This window comes from Cololabis saira, chromosome 13 (assembly GCF_033807715.1).
Source record: "Cololabis saira isolate AMF1-May2022 chromosome 13, fColSai1.1, whole genome shotgun sequence".
Lineage (NCBI taxonomy): Eukaryota > Metazoa > Chordata > Actinopteri > Beloniformes > Belonidae > Cololabis > Cololabis saira.
Genome location: NC_084599.1, coordinates 5,514,235 through 5,532,647, shown reverse-complemented (window position 1 = coordinate 5,532,647; position 18,413 = coordinate 5,514,235). Strand labels below are relative to the sequence as shown.

The 18,413-nt window shown below is 46.8% G+C and overlaps 1 protein-coding gene across 12 annotated transcripts in view; it reads left to right on the top strand.

Moving 5' to 3' along the window:
* Positions 1 to 18,413, top strand: part of LOC133458001 (epidermal growth factor receptor substrate 15-like 1) — a 76,773-nt gene that overhangs the window by 41,563 nt on the left and 16,797 nt on the right. For 10 of the 12 annotated variants that reach the window (XM_061737446.1, XM_061737444.1, XM_061737442.1 and 7 more), the window contains one exon: positions 12,806 to 13,011. In XM_061737446.1, coding sequence (XP_061593430.1) covers positions 12,806 to 13,011 — 206 coding nt within the window. The remainder of the gene's footprint in view (positions 1 to 12,805; positions 13,012 to 18,413) is intronic. The other 2 variants (XM_061737443.1, XM_061737448.1) reach the window with 1 other exon arrangement.

Here is an 18,413-nt window from a genome sequence, read left to right as displayed (position 1 = left end):
TTTCTGGCTTGATTTGTAGCTGTCAATGACATGGAGCCAAGGTGAGCGCTGATCTTTTCCCTTTCATTTTTACAGCCAAAAATGATCACCTCTGTCTTTTCTGCATTTAGCTGGAGAAAATTCTGGCACATCCACTCATTGATTTGATGAATACAGTTACTCAATGAGATCAGGGGACTGTAGTCATGTGGTGACACTGAAATATAGAGCTGTGTGTCATCGGCATAAGTATGGTAGGAAATGTTATGATGTTCCATAATCTGAGCTAGGGGTAGCATATAGATGTTGAATAGAAGCGGTCCGAGAATGGACCCTTGAGGAACCCCACATGTGATCTTGGTTCTCTTAGACTCATGTTTTCCAATTGACACAAAGAAGGCCCTATCTTGCAAGTAAGATTTAAACCATTGAAGCACAGTGCCGGTAAGTCCCACCCACTTTTCCAGTCTGGCGAGAAGAATTTTATGATCAACTGTGTCGAATGCAGCACTCAGATCCAGTAATACCAGAACAGAGGATTTGCCTGCATCATTATTCAGATGAATATCATTTAGGACTTTGATGAGTACAGTCTCAGTGCTGTGGTGTGGCCGAAATCCAGACTGAAATACATTAAAGAGGTTGTTTTGCACCATAAAAGCATGGATTTGCTGGAAAACGACCTTTTCAATGATTGTTTGTGAAAAAGTCAGCTGAATTTATGTCAAACATTAAACATAACATTTAGAAATTTTAACTCAGTAAATGATTTGAATGTTTGGAGTGATAATAGGCTACAAAATGTGAAGCATCCCAGCAGACAGAAGTGATGAGTCCTCTTTATCAAAAAAAAAAACAGGAACAGAATTCTGTTACAGATCAGATAAAAGGAACTTAGGTAGATGCCAAAGAAACACTGAGAGACTGAAAGGACACCATAAAGAACAATTACGACCACTAACTCTGAGTCAAACAAGTTAGCTGGATGACATTGGCCAATGAATTAAGACCAAAGTTTTTCATATGTTTGAACCCATTTCTTAGCAGGATACATTCGTGTTGATCCTCGCCTACCCACAAGTCCACAGGGCCAGATGGGATTGCTGCGCTCGTCTTGGTGGCTGGGTTTTTTACGCCAGCTTCTGATCCCATCCTTCAGAAATCTGTTATCAGTATCTTCGTTGGGGAAGAAATGTGTAATTGCACAGGTTGCTAAGAAGCTGAGACCAACCTTTTTTCGAGTGCATTGCAATGTCAGATGTGGTTCTGCCAGTATCTGGCGCAGGTCACAGCGGTTGGGGGGGGTTCCTCCAGGTCCCGGGGGCGGCACTGGGGGGCATCGTAACAGTCCAGTAGGTGGGACATTGTCTGCATGTGTCTTCTGTCTGGTAGCTCCATGCTTTCATGAGAGCTTTGCGTCCCCCCTGCTCCACTCGTAGTGTGTTGAGGGTCCAGGTCGGCCATGGGAGGTCGTGGCCGCTGGTGAGGCATTCAGTCGGGGTGATTCCTCCCCCCATCCATCCAGTCATGGGCTCGTGTGTTGAGCTGGTTCCATTCATCTTTCCAGATGTTCGTCTTTGCTATTTATTTGGTTGTCTGGAGAGGTGGGACTGTCTGAAGGAAACTGGGGGGGCAGTGACAGCTAAGGCATACAGGACTGTCTCAGAAAATTAGAATATTGTGATAAAGTCCTTTATTTTCTGTAATGCAATTAAAAAAAAAACAAAAAGGTCATACATTCTGGATTCATTACAAATCAATTGAAATATTGCAAGCTGTGGCAGGGTGGAGGAGCTGCAGCCACTCAGGCTGATTAGGGCACAGGTGGGCCCAATCAGCCTCTCCACTCTGCCAGCCTTCATAAGGCATAGCTGCACAGCAGAAAGGGGCTGTGGAGCTGCTGTGAAGGTGCTTCTGCACTGTGTGTGGTGTTTGTGGGTAAATAAAGAGGGTCTGCATTAAACTCTGTGTCTCTCCATCCTGTCGGTCGGGCCCCCGTGGCACTCGCTGTGCTACACTGGCGCCCAACGTGGGGCCCGATGGGAGGAGAGGCATGGAGCGGGCCCTGGACGCGCTCGCCCAGGCCATTGCGGACCTGGCCGCCCTGCGCCGGGACCAGGGCGGGCATCAGCTCGCTGTGTTGGCGGTGCTGATGCCCGCGGACCGACCCACCCCTGCGCCACGCCGGAGGTTCGCCGCAGCAGCGCGGGAGGAGCTGGCGGCGCCGCAGCTGAGAGGCCGTGAGGCAGAAGCTGCGGGCCGCCAGGCGACGGCTCCCGAGGCGGTGTGGCCAACGGAGCGACCCATCCCTGCACCCCGTCTGAGGTTCGCCGCGGCAGCGCTGGCGGCGCTGCAGCCGACCGGCCGTGAGGCAGTCGCTGCAGGCCGCCAGGCGACGGCTCCTGGGATGGAGTCGGAGGCAGAGTCGGAGGCGGAGTCGGATGCGATGGCGGAGCCGGCGGCAGAGGTGGAGGCTGACCAGCAGGGCGGCGTGACGGAGGAGGTGGTCCTGGACACGCCAGCTCCAGACCAGGGCTGCGCCGTGGAGGAGGCGGTCCTGGAGGCGGACCAGCGGCCGACGCGGGTCTGCGTCACGGAGGAGGAGGTGGTCCTGGACGCACCGTGTGGCCCGAGGCCACCATGGGCCCGGCCCCGAGAGCAGCTTCCACGGCGGGCGGGCCGACGCCGGGGACGACCCCCCCGACCAGGAAGGCCCGGGGGTTCCGGGCTTCCTCTCCCGCTCCGAGAGGGCGGGGGGGGGAGTAGGCTCGGCCGGACAGACCCCGGCGCGAGTTTGGCGTTGGGGGTGTGTGGCAGGGTGGAGGAGCTGCAGCCACTCAGGCTGATTAGGGCACAGGTGGGCCCAATCAGCCTCTCCACTCTGCCAGCCTTCATAAGGCATAGCTGCACAGCAGAAAGGGGCTGTGGAGCTGCTGTGAAGGTGCTTCTGCACTGTGTGTGGTGTTTGTGGGTAAATAAAGAGGGTCTGCATTAAACTCTGTGTCTCTCCATCCTGTCGGTCGGGCCCCCGTGGCACTCGCTGTGCTACACTGGCGCCCAACGTGGGGCCCGATGGGAGGAGAGGCATGGAGCGGGCCCTGGACGCGCTCGCCCAGGCCATTGCGGACCTGGCCGCCCTGCGCCGGGACCAGGGCGGGCATCAGCTCGCTGTGTTGGCGGCGCTGATGCCCGCGGACCGACCCACCCCTGCGCCACGCCGGAGGTTTGCCGCAGCAGCGCGGGAGGAGCTGGCGGCGCCGCAGCTGAGAGGCCGTGAGGCAGAAGCTGCGGGCCGCCAGGCGACGGCTCCCGAGGCGGCATGGCCAATGGAGCGACCCATCCCTGCACCCCGTCTGAGGTTCGCCGCGGCAGCGCTGGCGGCGCTGCAGCCGACCGGCCGTGAGGCAGTCGCTGCAGGCCGCCAGGCGACGGCTCCTGGGATGGAGTCGGAGGCGGAGTCGGAGGCAGAGTCGGAGGCGGAGTCGGATGCGATGGCGGAGTCGGCGGCAGAGGTGGAGGCTGACCAGCAGGGCGGCGTGACGGAGGAGGCGGTGCTGGACACGCCAGCTCCAGACCAGGGCTGCGCCGTGGAGGAGGCGGTCCTGGAGGCGGACCAGCGGCCGACGCGGGTCTGCGTCACGGAGGAGGAGGTGGTCCTGGACGCACCGTGTGGCCCGAGGCCACCATGGGCCCGGCCCCGAGAGCAGCTTCCACGGCGGGCGGGCCGACGCCGGGGACGACCCCCCCGACCAGGAAGGCCCGGGGGTTCCGGGCTTCCTCTCCCGCTCCGAGAGGGCGGGGGGGGAGTAGGCTCGGCCGGACAGACCCCGGCGCGAGTTTGGCGTTGGGGGTGTGTGGCAGGGTGGAGGAGCTGCAGCCACTCAGGCTGATTAGGGCACAGGTGGGCCCAATCAGCCTCTCCACTCTGCCAGCCTTCATAAGGCATAGCTGCACAGCAGAAGGGGGCTGGGGAGCTGCTGTGAAGGTGCTTCTGCACTGTGTGTGGTGTTTGTGGGTAAATAAAGAGGGTCTGCATTAAACTCTGTGTCTCTCCATCCTGTCGGTCGGGCCCCCGTGGCACTCACCGTGCTACACAAGCCTTTTATTATTTTAATATTGCTGATTTTTCAGCATCAGGGAGAGAGAGTGTGGGACGGAGTCTGGCTATATTTCGGAGGTGGAAGAATGAGGTTTTGCAAAGGTTTTTGATGTGGGGGTCAAAGGTCAAGTGGGGGGTCCATTTTGACACCTAGGTTGGTGATTACAGATTAGAGTGGGAGGCTCTGCCCGGAAAAGGTGATGCTGGTTATTGGGGGTGAATTGACCTGGTGTGGGGTGCCGATCAGAATGGCTTCTGTCTTGGTGCTGTTTAACTGCAGGAAATTGTGAGCTAAGGTGGATACTGACGGGGCTGACGGGGGGGCGGAGGGAAGTGGGATTGTCCAGAAATACAGTTGCGTGTCATCGGCGTAGCAATGGAAGGATATCCCATGCCGGCTGAAGACACGACCCAGGGGAAGTATGTAAAGTGTGAAGAGGCTGGGGCCGAGGACAGAACCTTGGGGGACACCACATGTGACAGACTGCGTTGGTGAGTAAACCCCTTCTAAGGAGACACGTTCAGTTCTGTCGGTGATATAAGACGAGAACCAGGTGAGTGCAGATTTGGTGCGGCGGGTGGGGCTCCAGCTTGAGCGTATTCGGCTGCGGTGAAGCTCAGGGCTAGGGCGGTTGTACGATTGGTTGAGTGATTAGCGCCACACTTTACCACTTTACCACTTTACCAGTTTGCCAGGATGTTGCGAGTGTTGACCTTGGCTTTGGTGTTCTGAAGATTTGAAAGAGTTTTGAAAGAGAGTGTCCTGTCGAGGTACACGGGTGGGGGTGGTTGGAGAGTTGTGGCCAGCCCATGAGACGCTCAGTTCTTTTCCTGCATTTAAATTTTTAAGATGGAAGCTGCATAGTTGGGTTTTTGATGGGGTTGGTTTCAGGTGGTCGTTGTAGTAAGTTGGACAGACTCAATCTTCTGAAAGTTCTACCTGTTGGGTGCTGATGCAGAAGTCATCAGCATAGATCAGGGATTGTCAACCGGTGGTCCGCGGCCCTCTGGTGGTCGGGGGCGGTATTGCAGGTGGTCTGTGAAATTGTAAATGGAAAACAATAATAATTTAAAAAATATATATTTATTTTTTAGACTCAATTTATTTTCCATTTACTATTCATTTTTGTGAATAATTTGCCCATCCAAATTATGTCAAATGAGTGAGAGTGAACTTTGTAATATTATAAGCCCTCTTGGCTTCCTATTGTTCATTTTTCATTGACTGTTTTTTTTTTTATATAACAAAAAGGTGCAAATAAAAATAGACACTGATGCAAATAAATAGCCTATATAGGCCCATACTCTTATTTAAAAGCAAGGTGCAAAATAAAACAAACATCCCCAAAAGCAGTTGGTCCCCGAGTTGCTTCTTGGTCATAATGGTGGGACTGGGACAAAACCAGTGGAAAACCTCTGGCATAGATGAAGCGGCGGCATTGTGGGGGAAGTGATTGGTCGTTGGTATAGATGTTGAAGAGGAGGGGGGCCAGTACGCTGCCTTGTGGTAAGCCGTTCTTTTGGGCTTTCCATTTGCGCTTCTTATCGTTTAGCTGAAGGAAGAAAGCGCCTGTTGTTGAGGAGACTTTTGATGACTTGGCACAGGTCAAGGTCACCAGTCATGGCAAAAGGTTTCCTGATCACGGTGCGGTGCTGGACAGTGTCGTAGGCAGCCGGAAGGTCTATGAAAGTTTCTCCGGTGATGAGTTTGCACTCAAAACCGTCCTCTTTGTGTTGTGTGAGGTTCAGTAGCTGCCCAGCACAGGAGCGGCCAGGCCGGAAGCCAGCTTGATCTTTAGTAAGCTTGGAGTCTATACGTAATATGAGGCGTTGGAGTAATAGCCGCTCATAGAGAGCTCTTTGGGGATGATGGGTCCTTTCCGGGTTTGGGAATGGCGACAGTCTTGGGCTCTCTCCATACAGCTGGGATGGTTTTCTGTGCCATCCATGAGTTCAGCATTGTTAGGAGCCAGGTCTTTGCTTTAGGTTCCAGATGCTGTATCATTTCTGCCAGTATGTCATCGATTCCTGCTGCTTTCCCTGCTGCTTTTGGGGATAGAAGGAGTGGAAGCTGCCAGGACAGTCATGAGGGGATTGATCTGCCATAAGACCCCGGCCCCTTTACAGGACTGTCTCAGAAAATTAGAATATTGTGATTTTCTGTAATGCAATTACAAAAACAATTAAAGCTGCAAGCAGCGATGAACGGGCCCTCGCACTCACGGCCACCGCCCCCCATAAGCATATCAGAAATGACACCACCCACGACTTCCTATGTCAAACCATTAAAAAGTTATAGCAGAAAAAAGGGACAACCAATCAGAAGAAGGGGCGGGGCTAATTCAGGCCAATGAAGGTCAAGGACTCCATACAGAATCTGATGACACCACCCATGACTCTCTATGTCAAACCATTCCAAAGTTATAGCAGAAAATCGGGACAACCAATCAGAAGAAGGGGCGGGGCTAATTAAGGCCAACGAAGCTTAAGAACTCATTACAGAATCTGATGGCACCACCCACGACTCTCTATGTCAAACCATTCCAAAGTTTTAGCAGAAAATCGGGACAACCAATCAGAAGAAGGGGCGGGGCTAATTCAGGCCAATGAAGGTCAAGGACTCCATAAAGAATCTGATGACCCCACCCACGACTCTCTATGTCAAACCATTCCAAAGTTATAGCAGAAAATCGGGACAACCAATCAGAAGAAGGGGCGGGGCTAATTAAGGCCAACGAAGCTTAAGAACTCAGCACAAAGTCCCATGACACCACCCACGACTTCCTATGTCAAACCATTAAAAAGTCATAGCAGAAAAAAGGGACAACCAATCAGAAGAAGAGGCGGGGCTAATTCTGGCCAATGAAGGTCAAGGACTCCATAAAGAATCTGATGACACCACCCAGGACTCTCTATGTCAAACCATTCCAATGTTATAGCAGAAAATCGGGACAACCAATCAGAAGAAGGGGCGGGGCTAATTAAGGCCAACGAAGCTCAAGGACTCATTACAGAGTCCCATGACACCACCCACAACTTCCTATGTCAAACCATTCAAAAGTTATGGCAGATAAAAGTATTCTAGGGGGCGCTGTTGAGCCGTTAGGCCACGCCCATTAATGCAAACCATGAAATATCACATTTATTGCCAAGTCTGGCTTGCATGCAAAATTTGGTGACTTTTGGAGAACTATCAAATATGTACCAATCACATGAAGTGGGGGCGCGCCTTTTGGTGTCTAGCGTCGCCACGGTAACACTTTTGAAAGAGAAAAGTAATGCGTGGTGTCGCAGGATGTAGACGCACATTTTGATGTATAACCCACCTGGGTGCACGTTACGGTTCGGGCTGAATTAACTGCCGAAGGAATGGCATAAATTTCGCCAAAATGACACAATTTATTCAAAATGGCCGACATCCTGTTCGGTTTCGGCCATGGCTCCAAGAGACTTTTCTTTAAGTTTTGCCATGATACAGGTGTGTAGCGATTTTCGTGCATGTACGTCAAACCGTATTGTGGGGCTTGAGGCACAAAGTTTTCCGGGGGGCGCTGTTGAGCCATTTTGCCACGCCCATTAATGTAAACCATAAAATATCAAATTTATCGCCAGGCCTGAATTGCATGCAAAATTTGGTGACTTTTGGGGAACTATCAAATATGGACCAATCAGATGAAGGGGGGCGCGCTTTTTGCCGTCTAGCGTCGCCACGTTAATACTTTTGAAAGAGAAAAGTAATGCGCGTAGTCGCAGGATAGAGACGCGCATTTTGATGTATAACACACCTGGGTGCACGTTACGGTTCGGGCCGTATTAATTCTCGAAGGAATGGCTCATATTGCTCCAAAATTACGCGATTAATTCAGAATGTTTAAAATGGCCGACTTCCTGTTCGGTTTCGGCCATGGCGCCAAGAGACTTTTCTTTAAGTTGTGACATGATACAGGTGTGTACCGATTTTCGTTCATGTACGTCACACCGTATTCTGGGGCTTGAGGCGCAAAGTTTTTTCGGTCTGAACCAACCAGATGATGGGTGGGCACGCTTTTTGGCGTCTAGCGTCGCCACGGTAACGCTTTTGAAAGAGAAAAGTAATGCGTGTTGTTGCAGGATGGAGACGCACATTTTGATGTATAACACACTTGGGAGCACGTTACGGTTCGGGCCGTATTAACTGCCGAAGGAATGGCATAAATTGCGCCAAAGTGACACGATTAATTCAAAATGGCTGACTTCCTGTTCGGTTTCGGCCATGTCGCCAAGAGACTTTTCTTTAAGTTGTGTACTGATACAGGTGTGTAGCGATTTTCGTGCATGTACGTCAAACCGTATTGTGGGGCTTGACTCACAAAGTTTTCCGGGGGGCGCTGTTGAGCCATTTTGACACGCCCATTAATGTAAACCATTAAATATCAAATTTTTCGCCAGGCCTGAATTGCATGCAAAATTTGGTGACTTTTTGGGCACGTTTAGGGGGGCAAAAAGGCCCTCCTTTCGTCAGAAGAAAAAGAAAAAGAAAAAGAAAAAGAAAAAGAAAAAAAATTCCTACAGATACAATAGGGCCTTCGCACTGAAGGTGCTCGGGCCCTAAAAATTCCTGCAAATACAATAGGGCCTTCGCACTGCAAGTGCTCGGGCCCTAAAAATGTCATACATTCTGGATTCATTACAAATCATCTGAAATATTGCAAGCCTTTTATTATTTTAATATTGCTGATTATGGCTTTCAGCTTAAAGGAGCCGTCAGTAAGAAATGTCCAAAACTGGTACTGCAGTCACTTTCAAAATATTGTTGAGCGGCGTGTACCCTCCCCCTCCTCCCCCCGACCAGAGGTTGCCAGGTAGGCTGCAGAATGCAGCAGGAACGTAGGCTGCCATGGCTGCCATAATTAGAGCCGAGCTCGCAACCCGGATGCCGAAACAATACTGACTTGGTGATTGGGAGATAGGTGGAGGGTGGAGCTTCAGAAACAATACTGACTTGGTGATTGGGAGATAGGTGGAGGGTGGAGCTTCAGAAACAATACTGACTTGGTGATTGGGAGATAGGTGGAGGGTGGAGCTTCAGAAACAATACTGACTTGGTGATTGGGAGATGGGTGGAGGGTGGAGCTTCAGAAACAATACTGACTTGGTGATTGGGAGATAGGTGGAGGGTGGAGCTTCAGAAACAATACTGACTTGGTGATTGGGAGATAGGTGGAGGGTGGAGCTTCAGAAACAATACTGACTTGGTGATTGGGAGATAGGTGGAGGGTGGAGCTTCAGAAACAATACTGACTTGGTGATTGGGAGATAGGTGGAGGATGGAGCTTCAGAAACAATACTGACTTGGTGATTGGGAGATAGGTGGAGGGTGGAGCTTCAGAAACAATACTGACTTGGTGATTGGGAGATAGGTGGAGGGTGGAGCTTCAGAAACAATACTGACTTGGTGATTGGGAGATAGGTGGAGGGTGGAGCTTCAGAAACAATACTGACTTGGTGATTGGGAGATAGGTGGAGGGTGGAGCTTCAGAAACAATACTGACTTGGTGATTGGGAGATAGGTGGAGGGTGGAGCTTCAGACCAAAACAAAAAATGACAACATAAACATCAGTTGAGGGCTGCAACTCCTCTTTTTAAACTGGAATATCTTGGCTTGAGTGCTGTTGTCAGTGACATAAGTATTTGAAATGAACATGATTTTTAAATGTCTGTTGACATATCGGGGTTATTTTATGATTCGTTTTATTATTGCTCTTACATACAGCTCCTTTAAGAAAACTCAAATATCCTATCTCCAAAAATTAGAATATTCTGGGAATCTTAATCTTAAACTGTAAGACATAATCAGCAATATTAAAATAATAAAAGGCTTGCAATATTTCAGTTGATTTGTAATGAATCCAGAATGTATGACATTTTTGTTTTTTTAATTGCATTACAGAAAATAAAGAACTTTATCACAATATTCTAATTTTCTGAGACAGTCCTGTAGGTACCAGATGCAGACGGGACGCACGTTAAACTTGCTTTGTATCAGCATCCATCAAAAAATAAATGCATTAATGAGTGCGAATACTCCAGCATGCTTTTGAATGTTTGTCCTTTGTTTCCATTGCTGCAAGGATCAGCAGATGGATGCATCGTTCACGGTGCACGTGTCCCACCCCACCTGCTACTCAGGTCAGCTTCTCCTGAGGCGGTTGATGCAGGTGTGGAGGACGGGCGGCCCGCCGGAGCAGCAGCTGCAGCAGCTCCACGGCCTCTGAGCGGGTCGGCGCTGCAGCCGCAGAGGTGAATGTGAGGGAGCTTGTTGGTGAGGCGGTGCACCAGTGTTTGTGGATGTGGGCAGAAAGTGCAGCGAGTGATTTACCAGGAAACCGTTGACAGCATGTGTGCAGGTTCCTGCTGCCTCTCTTGGTTTGGGTCACGTGGGGGTTTTGTGCTGGTGGTGAGTGCAGCTCTGCCCGGCACCAGGTTGGGGTGCCGGGTTCTGCTGGTGGATGTGAAACCTGTGTGGCTTTCAGACCATCTGTGGGGTGGTGGCGTGGCAGCCGGGGATGTTCTTCACGGTACAATATCAAACCTGAGCGCTGGGAGAAAACGCATGCATTCATGCAGTAATCCGTCCTTTTTCTTTACTTTTGTTTCTTTCCAGATTAAATGAATCAAAGATTTTTCACGTTTCACGTTCTCTTAAACATGTCATTTGTTAATAAATATAAACATTTCTGGCCTCGGAGGCCTCTGAGACGGACCATCATGCAGGGGAACTGTGGTCACATGACTTTAGACTGGAAACCAGTCCAGACCAGGCCTGTGTTGAAAAAATCAATTTTCCGATTCTAAATCGATTCTCATATTAATTCCTAAAAATCGATTCGTATGTCTAACGATCGATTAAAATTTTTTTTTCATCATTACATTACAACTTTTGTTATTTCTTTTGTTTGTTTATTTGTTTATTAGGAATGTTTTGTTGGACACGAGAATAACTGGTGCCATGTTTTAAAAACCGAAATAAACCGAAAATGGAAAAAAATGAAAAGGGAATGTGGGAAAATATAAAACCGATTTCTTACAGCCTCTGTTTGCTGCCTTGGATCTGTTTGATAATTCTGACCCACACGATGTTTCTGAAAGCAGTTCTATCAGCATTCTGGGAGCTGATTGGTCCTTACAGCATCATTAGCTGCAATACTTGCTGTTGAATCTCAATATAATACAAGTATTAATATGTTGCAGAACTACAGTCATATAATTCATGCAACAGCTCAAAAAACAGTTTTAATAACACCAACCCAAATCAATATCGGATCGAATCATGATAACAAAATCTTGATAATGGATTCTGAATCTTAAGAATTGGAATGGAATCGATTCTTGACATCTGAATGGATCCCCAGCCCTGGTGAAGAATCCAGGTTCTGGTCGGGTCTGTCAGTGTCAGTGTCCTCGTTGAAGCTCATCTCCACTTCTGGGATGCAGCACTGATGCAGAAACTGAAACTGAGGTCTGACAGCAGCATCTGCTGCCTCCAAGACCACATCTAAGCCAACAAGACCATGTGAAACGTTCCAAAGACACAGCTGAGAACGAGGAGGGTGCTGGTGCTGGACTGGTCCGACTGCAGTCCTGGTGCAGTCCCAGTAGAGACGGTTGGAGGCTTTAAATCCGTAAATGTGACGTGTTTGCTGGATCATCAGGGGGAACAGCTGCTGAGGCGCTTCATCGCCCCGACCTCCATCCCAGAACGCTTTCCCACTGTTGTGAAAACCAATAATACTCTAAAGTGGTCAAACCTTTACTGGACCACCTGTTCCTGGGAGTGTTCTTAATAGATGTGTATGAACCAATGCTACTGCTGATTCCTGATTTTATTTCAGATTTTATTGCAAATACAGTAATCCCTGGCTATAACGCGGTTCACCTTTCACGTCTCGCTGCTTCACGGATTTGCATTGTGCATCGTGTTCTGCATTCTGATTGGCTAAACAGTCTCCGCTTCTTCACTTCCTGTGTCAATAACGTTGGTTGCTTAGCAACAAGCTGAGAACGGCCAATGAGCTTCAGCAGCAGCTCAAGAATGGGAACATTGATGAATCGTTCATTACAGTCTCAGATATAATCCATGGTGTCGGTTTATAACAATCTTTTTGCCCAGAAGAAAAAAGAGCGACAACAACGACCCATTACTATGTTCTTCTTTGGAAAAATCACTCCTGCACCGCGGCTTTAGGAGAAAAAGACGCTACAGAGTCGGGATGCAGCGGCTCAGAAGAGCAGTGGAATACAAGCCAGTCACAATTTTTCCTAATGTACTTATTGTATCTTTTTTCATAATCATTTTTCATTTTCTCCCGTTCAAATCCAATTAATCGGGTCGCGGTGGTGCTGATCTCTGCAATTTGAAGCCTTGTATAATAATTGTAAAAAAAAAAAAAAAAAACTATCACCTATCACGGGTTCTTTTTGGAACGTAACCCCCGCGAAATACCAGGGATTACTGTACATTGTTGTCCTTTTGTTCTTTTAATCAATGTTGTAAAGGTGACCTTGAGTGCCCTGAAAGGCCTCTTAAATAAATCGAATGTATTATTATTAGTATAATTATTATTATTGGTAGCATTAAATGAAACGGTAAATAAAGGTAAATGTTCTGATTTGGTTAGTTTCTTGAAGATGTTCTCCCATCAGGCCGACGGGGAGTGTAAACTGAGCTGAATGTTTTGTGTCCTCAGGTAAAACCACCCCAGTGCACCTCACGGCCCCAGCAGACGGCTCCAAGCCGTGCGACCCCTTCCAGCCTTTCAGCGGCGATGCCATCGACCCGTTTCAGAGTAAAAAAGCTCCTGCAGACCCGTTCAGTGGGAAAGACCCCTTCGCTCCACCTGCAGCATCAAGTAAACCTCCCTCTGACTCTCCCGCCGCTTTGACACACGGCTCTGTAAGTTGAGTGTGGTGATACTGTTTCCCTGCCGTCTGTGCACAGATCTGCACACAGCCACACTTCACAGCACTCACTGCACCGCGGCCCGCTGTCCACAGTTCCTGAGGGCCCTCGAGGGCCCTGGAGTTCCTGAGGGCCCCGTAGTTCCTGAGGGCTCTCAGGGCCCCGGAGTTCCTGAGGGCTCTCAGGGCCCCGGAGTTCCTGAGGGCTCTCAGGGCCCCGGAGTTCCTGAGGGCTCTCAGGGCCCCGGAGTTCCTGAGGGCTCTCAGGGCCCCGGAGTTCCTGAGGGCTCCAACGTTGTTGAAAGAAAGTTTGGTTCAGAGTGGTGTGTTGAGGTCAGAAAGAGGCTTTCAGCCGCTGGTCCAGGAGCTCCAGAGCAGCTGGAGGCTGGACATGGTCCAGATTCCTCTGGAAGGATCTGGATCACTGACTACGTTTACATGCAGTCAAAATTCGGGTTATTGCTAATATTCGGTTACTGAAACATTCAGAATATTCCGTTTACATGCGTGAGCAAACAGGGTTATCCCTGTTTACATGGTGATTAATCATTAGGATATCTGGATCAAACCAGCGACGCGCAGAGAACGTCATGACGCAATTCCCGTCATTTCTGCTTCTTCTTCCTGTATCCAAATTCAAAACAAATGCTGCTTCGCGCAACTTTTCGCCCACCTTCTTTTAATTTTCGCTATCCCGGTACTTTCTACCATCTACAAATGCAGAAATGTTCATATCCTTCATTACATTTATGAAGTGATTAGTCTCCTCCTGGTCTTGTGTTTCTCCGTGTTTAGAAGAACTTCCTGGACTCAAAAGACCAGGATTCCTTGCGAACAGAGCATGTGCAGAAAACTAATTCCTGTTCCGTTTGATGGGGATATTCTGTTTGGCGTTTATATGACTGAATATTCGGGTTTTAAAAGGAGTAACCCAGGGCTCATATTGGGGTTTTTAAAAACCAGAATATGAGCAAATTCGGGTTATTCAAAGGGGTTATTGGTGTTTACATGGCCGTGCAAATTCGGGTTATTGCCAATATTCGGGTTTTAAAAGGGTTATTGATGCATGGAAATGCAGTCACTGTGGTTTGAACACAGAACAGCAGTCTGTTGTGTTGATGCTGCTCAGACACAGCTGCCCCCCAGGAGGGCCAGGGACTGGACCTTAGGAGGTTCTACGTGTCCAGGGCAGAACCACTGAGGGACCACCTCACTTATTACTGATCAGTGTCACATGCACAGCCACGCGTTCACTGTCTAAGCCATGCGTGCAGTCAGGCGGCGGGTTAGATGAAAATATTTGACACTTAGACATTATTGTGCAGCTGATCTGCTCCGGCACCTCCGGGTTCCTGAGGAGCCGTTGAGACGCGGCTCCCCCAGCCTGCTGTAAGCTGTCAGCAGACCAGGAAGCTGCTGGAACAGGACCAGGGTTCAGAGGAGAAGCTCCGCCCACCCACCACTGGGCTGGGAGCATCACCGTGGAAACACTCTCAGTGTTTCTCTCAGGGGGTTGGACTGGTTTAAAAGAACTGGACAAAAGGACTAGTTGGAGATGACTTTTCCCCTGCTACTGATTGATCCCTCACTTTTACACTTTGATTGTGTTTTATTTTGTTTTACCTTTACCTAGCTTATACCTTTTTGAGCCTAGTCAGTTTTATTTAGTCACTTGGCATGTTGAACTATACGGAAGAGTATTAGGGCCAGCAGGAGAAAAATGAAAAATAATATTTTAGAGGAGGAAGATTTTTTTTTTCATAATGCACTTCGAGAAAAAAGTCGAAATGTTGAGAAAAAAGTCGAAATGACGGGATTAATGACGAAGTACAATTTCGAGAAAAAAAGTTGAAATGTTGAGAAAAAAGTCAAAATTTGATGACGATATTGATTTGAAACACAAATCACACATATGCAGTTGCATAACTTCAGAAACGTCCCCTTAACGTTCCACTCCAAGGACGTAAGTTAGTTAGTTAGTTAGTTAGTTAGTTAGTTAGTTAGTTAGTTAGTTAGTTAGTTAGTTAGTTAGTTAGTTAGTTAGTTAGTTAGTTAGTTAGTTAGTTGGTTAGTTGGTTAGTTGGTTAGTTAGTTAGTTAGTTAGTTAGTTAGTTAGTTAGTTAGTTAGGGCTGCTGCTGCAGAGCTGTCAGTTGCTCTCTAACTGGATTTGATGGGCCAGAAGAGACATTTACACTTTATTCTTGAAATTGTATTTCAACATTAATCTCAACATTTTGACTTTTTTCTTGAAGTGCACAATAAAAAAAACATCTTCCACTCTCATATCTTTTCTCCTGCATGGCCCTAATACTCTTACGTAGAACTATGAGTCATTGATTAAGTGCAGAGGAATTGTGAAGTTATAATAATTAATCTGTGTTAATAGTCTAAGACTTGGTCTTATTTTATTTCTGCCAAGCCTCCTTCCAATGAAGGAATGAGATTTTCAAGCGAGCAGAGACATTTTCCTGAGAGCGCTGAGGCGTTAGTAAGCCGGAGGAAACGGGTGGACTGTGGGCCCTCTGACAGTCGGGTTGTTTGTGCGTCTGATAAAAGAGTTCTGCGCAGAGACAGAAGAGCACCCACCTCACATTCCCCCCGTGAGCCGTTTCAAAGCCGGCGGGAACCTCACAGATCTAACAGGAGCAGCAGCAGTATCACCACCCAACCGTCAGCTCTGCCGTCTGTGCGGCCTCACAGGTGTAGCGCTGCCCGTCCAACCACCCAAACCACACGTGCACCAGCAGTCCTCACTTCCTCTCTGTGGGGGTGGCGTTGAACATTGAACATGACAGTACAGCGATGCCAACACCAACTACATGTCTGAGATCAGCAGGACTGGCCAAAGCCTCACATGTCAGAGAGCAGATCTGCTCAAGGGTCGTCCTGCAGGCCGTTTAACAGTCAGAGAGCAGTATGAAGGACTGTAGCACCCTATAATGTAATAATTTCACCCTATAATGTAATAATTTCACCCTATAATGTAATAATTTCACCCTATAATGTAATAATTTCACCCTATAATGTAATAATTTCCGGAAAATGTAATAACGCCTGAAAATGTAGTAAAATTTGCACTTAACTCATTTGAAAATGTAATAAAATCCAATAATGTAATAACTTCCTCAATAATGTAATAAAATATCCTGACTGATATTGTAATAACATTTTTATCGATAATGTAATACCTTATTACATTATTGGGAATTTATTACATTTTCAGGTGGGTCTTTTTTTTCCCAAAACTGATATAGTAATACTTGACAAATAATGTAATATATATGTTCATTTTCAGTCCAGAGTTCTACATTTTGTGTTTTAAGTATCTAAGAATGTTTTATACGCTGGATTTGAAACACCAGAATGACTATTGGGTTAAATTGCAGACTTTGAGTTCCATGTAATAAATTCCCAATAACGTAATAAGGTATTACATTATTGTAAAAATGTTATTACAATATCCGTCAGGATATTTTATTACATTATTGGGGAAGTTATTACATTATTTGGTTTTATTACATTTTCGATTGGGTTAAGTGCAAATTTTATTACATTTTCAGGAAATTATTACATTATAGGGTGCTACAAGGACATCTATGTGGTCAAGTTTGCACCCCTTCTGTTTTAAAAAAAAATAATTTTATTTATTATTTGGCATTAATAGCACAGCACATGGATACTGATACAAAAGGTTCACAATGCTCATTTTTATATTCTAACACCCCTGCCCTCCCGTCCCCTCAACAGGTTGGACACCTAACCACCAGAATTGGAAAATTGAATGAAAAAAACAAAAACAAATAAAACAACATAGACCAATGATGAATAGAGCAAGTTAACATGCACATATGCATATACATACACAAATACATACACATATGCATACTAATGCTGTCAGGCGATTAAAAAATGCATCTAATTAATTACAGGATTTATAATTAATTAATCTAATTAATCACATTTTTTATCTCATATCTGCTAAAGATCCCCAAATAAAGAATTGGAATTCTAGGACATTGCAAGATTGCAGTGCATGACTAATCAATTGAATACACTAAGAATTTTTATTGGTGAAGTGTGTTTCATAAATGAAATTCAAAAGAAAAAAGCTCAAGCACATCAGCAAACCAATTAGGCCAGGTGCATTATTCAAAAATGCAATACAAATACAGTTAAATAAATAAATTCAGAAATAAAATAAGGCTGAGTCTCAAATAGGCACTTAAGCAGACTCTCAATTGAAAATTAAAATTAAAGCTAACTTAATACAGCAATTCAAGTACTAGTAGCTGTAACGTTTACAGTGGAACTGGTCCGGACATGTTTAGCGTTTAAATGATAATTCAGGCTGGAGCAGCTCCGCTGATAGGAACATTATTTTTTACAAAAGGAAAATATGGCCTATCAACATTGAAGCTGTGGACTAAACAAAACAACACAATTCACATGGATTTAATCACATCTCAAATACCGGTGTAAGTGGCTGCCATGCCGTATCTAGCTGGGCACAATTCTAAGTTTACTGATGTACAGTAACACCGGATCCCAGACAGAGAAGGATTTGTCCTTGGACCCCCTGAGAGTACATTATTGCACTCCTTCTTTTGATTTTATGTTTGTGTTTTAGTGATAGAACTCGTCTGATTGCGGTGGGTCTCGATGTAACGTCAATAACATGACCAACATATCACAGCGTTCCCCATTCAGTCTAATATTTTACAAAAATGAAGCCAGGAAGAAAGTTGGGTGGGACTACCCATAATTCAGCAGCTTGTAGCATCAGTACCTCAGTAGTGTCACGGATGTGGTTGAGGAGGAGCCAAGACAGTTCATAGGTCACCTGACTGAAAGTTAGATGCTAATCCATCATTGTCATCATCACACAAGCTTTTTCTCCTTTCGCGCTGCATCAATTATGATTGAGGTTATATCAATGAGAGTAGCTGTGAGTGGCTCAAATAACACTAATAAATAACATAAAATAAACAAAGTTAACGAATTAAACAAATTAATTTAACAAATGAAAATATGCTTAATATCTTACCAAGGCGAGTCTGTTTCGTTCAACTGTCCGACGTTCTTTCTCTTCAAATGCATTACCGACGTGCTCCCGTGAAAAGCAAAGCCGGTTTTGCAAACCTTGCAAGTCATCTTTTTATTCACCGTATCGAGGCTAAAATGCTCCCAAACTTTTGAAGTTTTATTACCCGCAGCTGCTGAGACGCTACCGTGCTGCGCGACTCTCGCAGAGATTGTATTGAAGTGAGACGCTTCACTCCATTGGAAAAACACATCTGGCGACAATTGTCCACAATGGAATTCATTGTCGACAATTTTGATTATCGATTTTTGGCGACAACGTCGACAAATCGTTGCAGCCCTAGAGACAAGGAGAC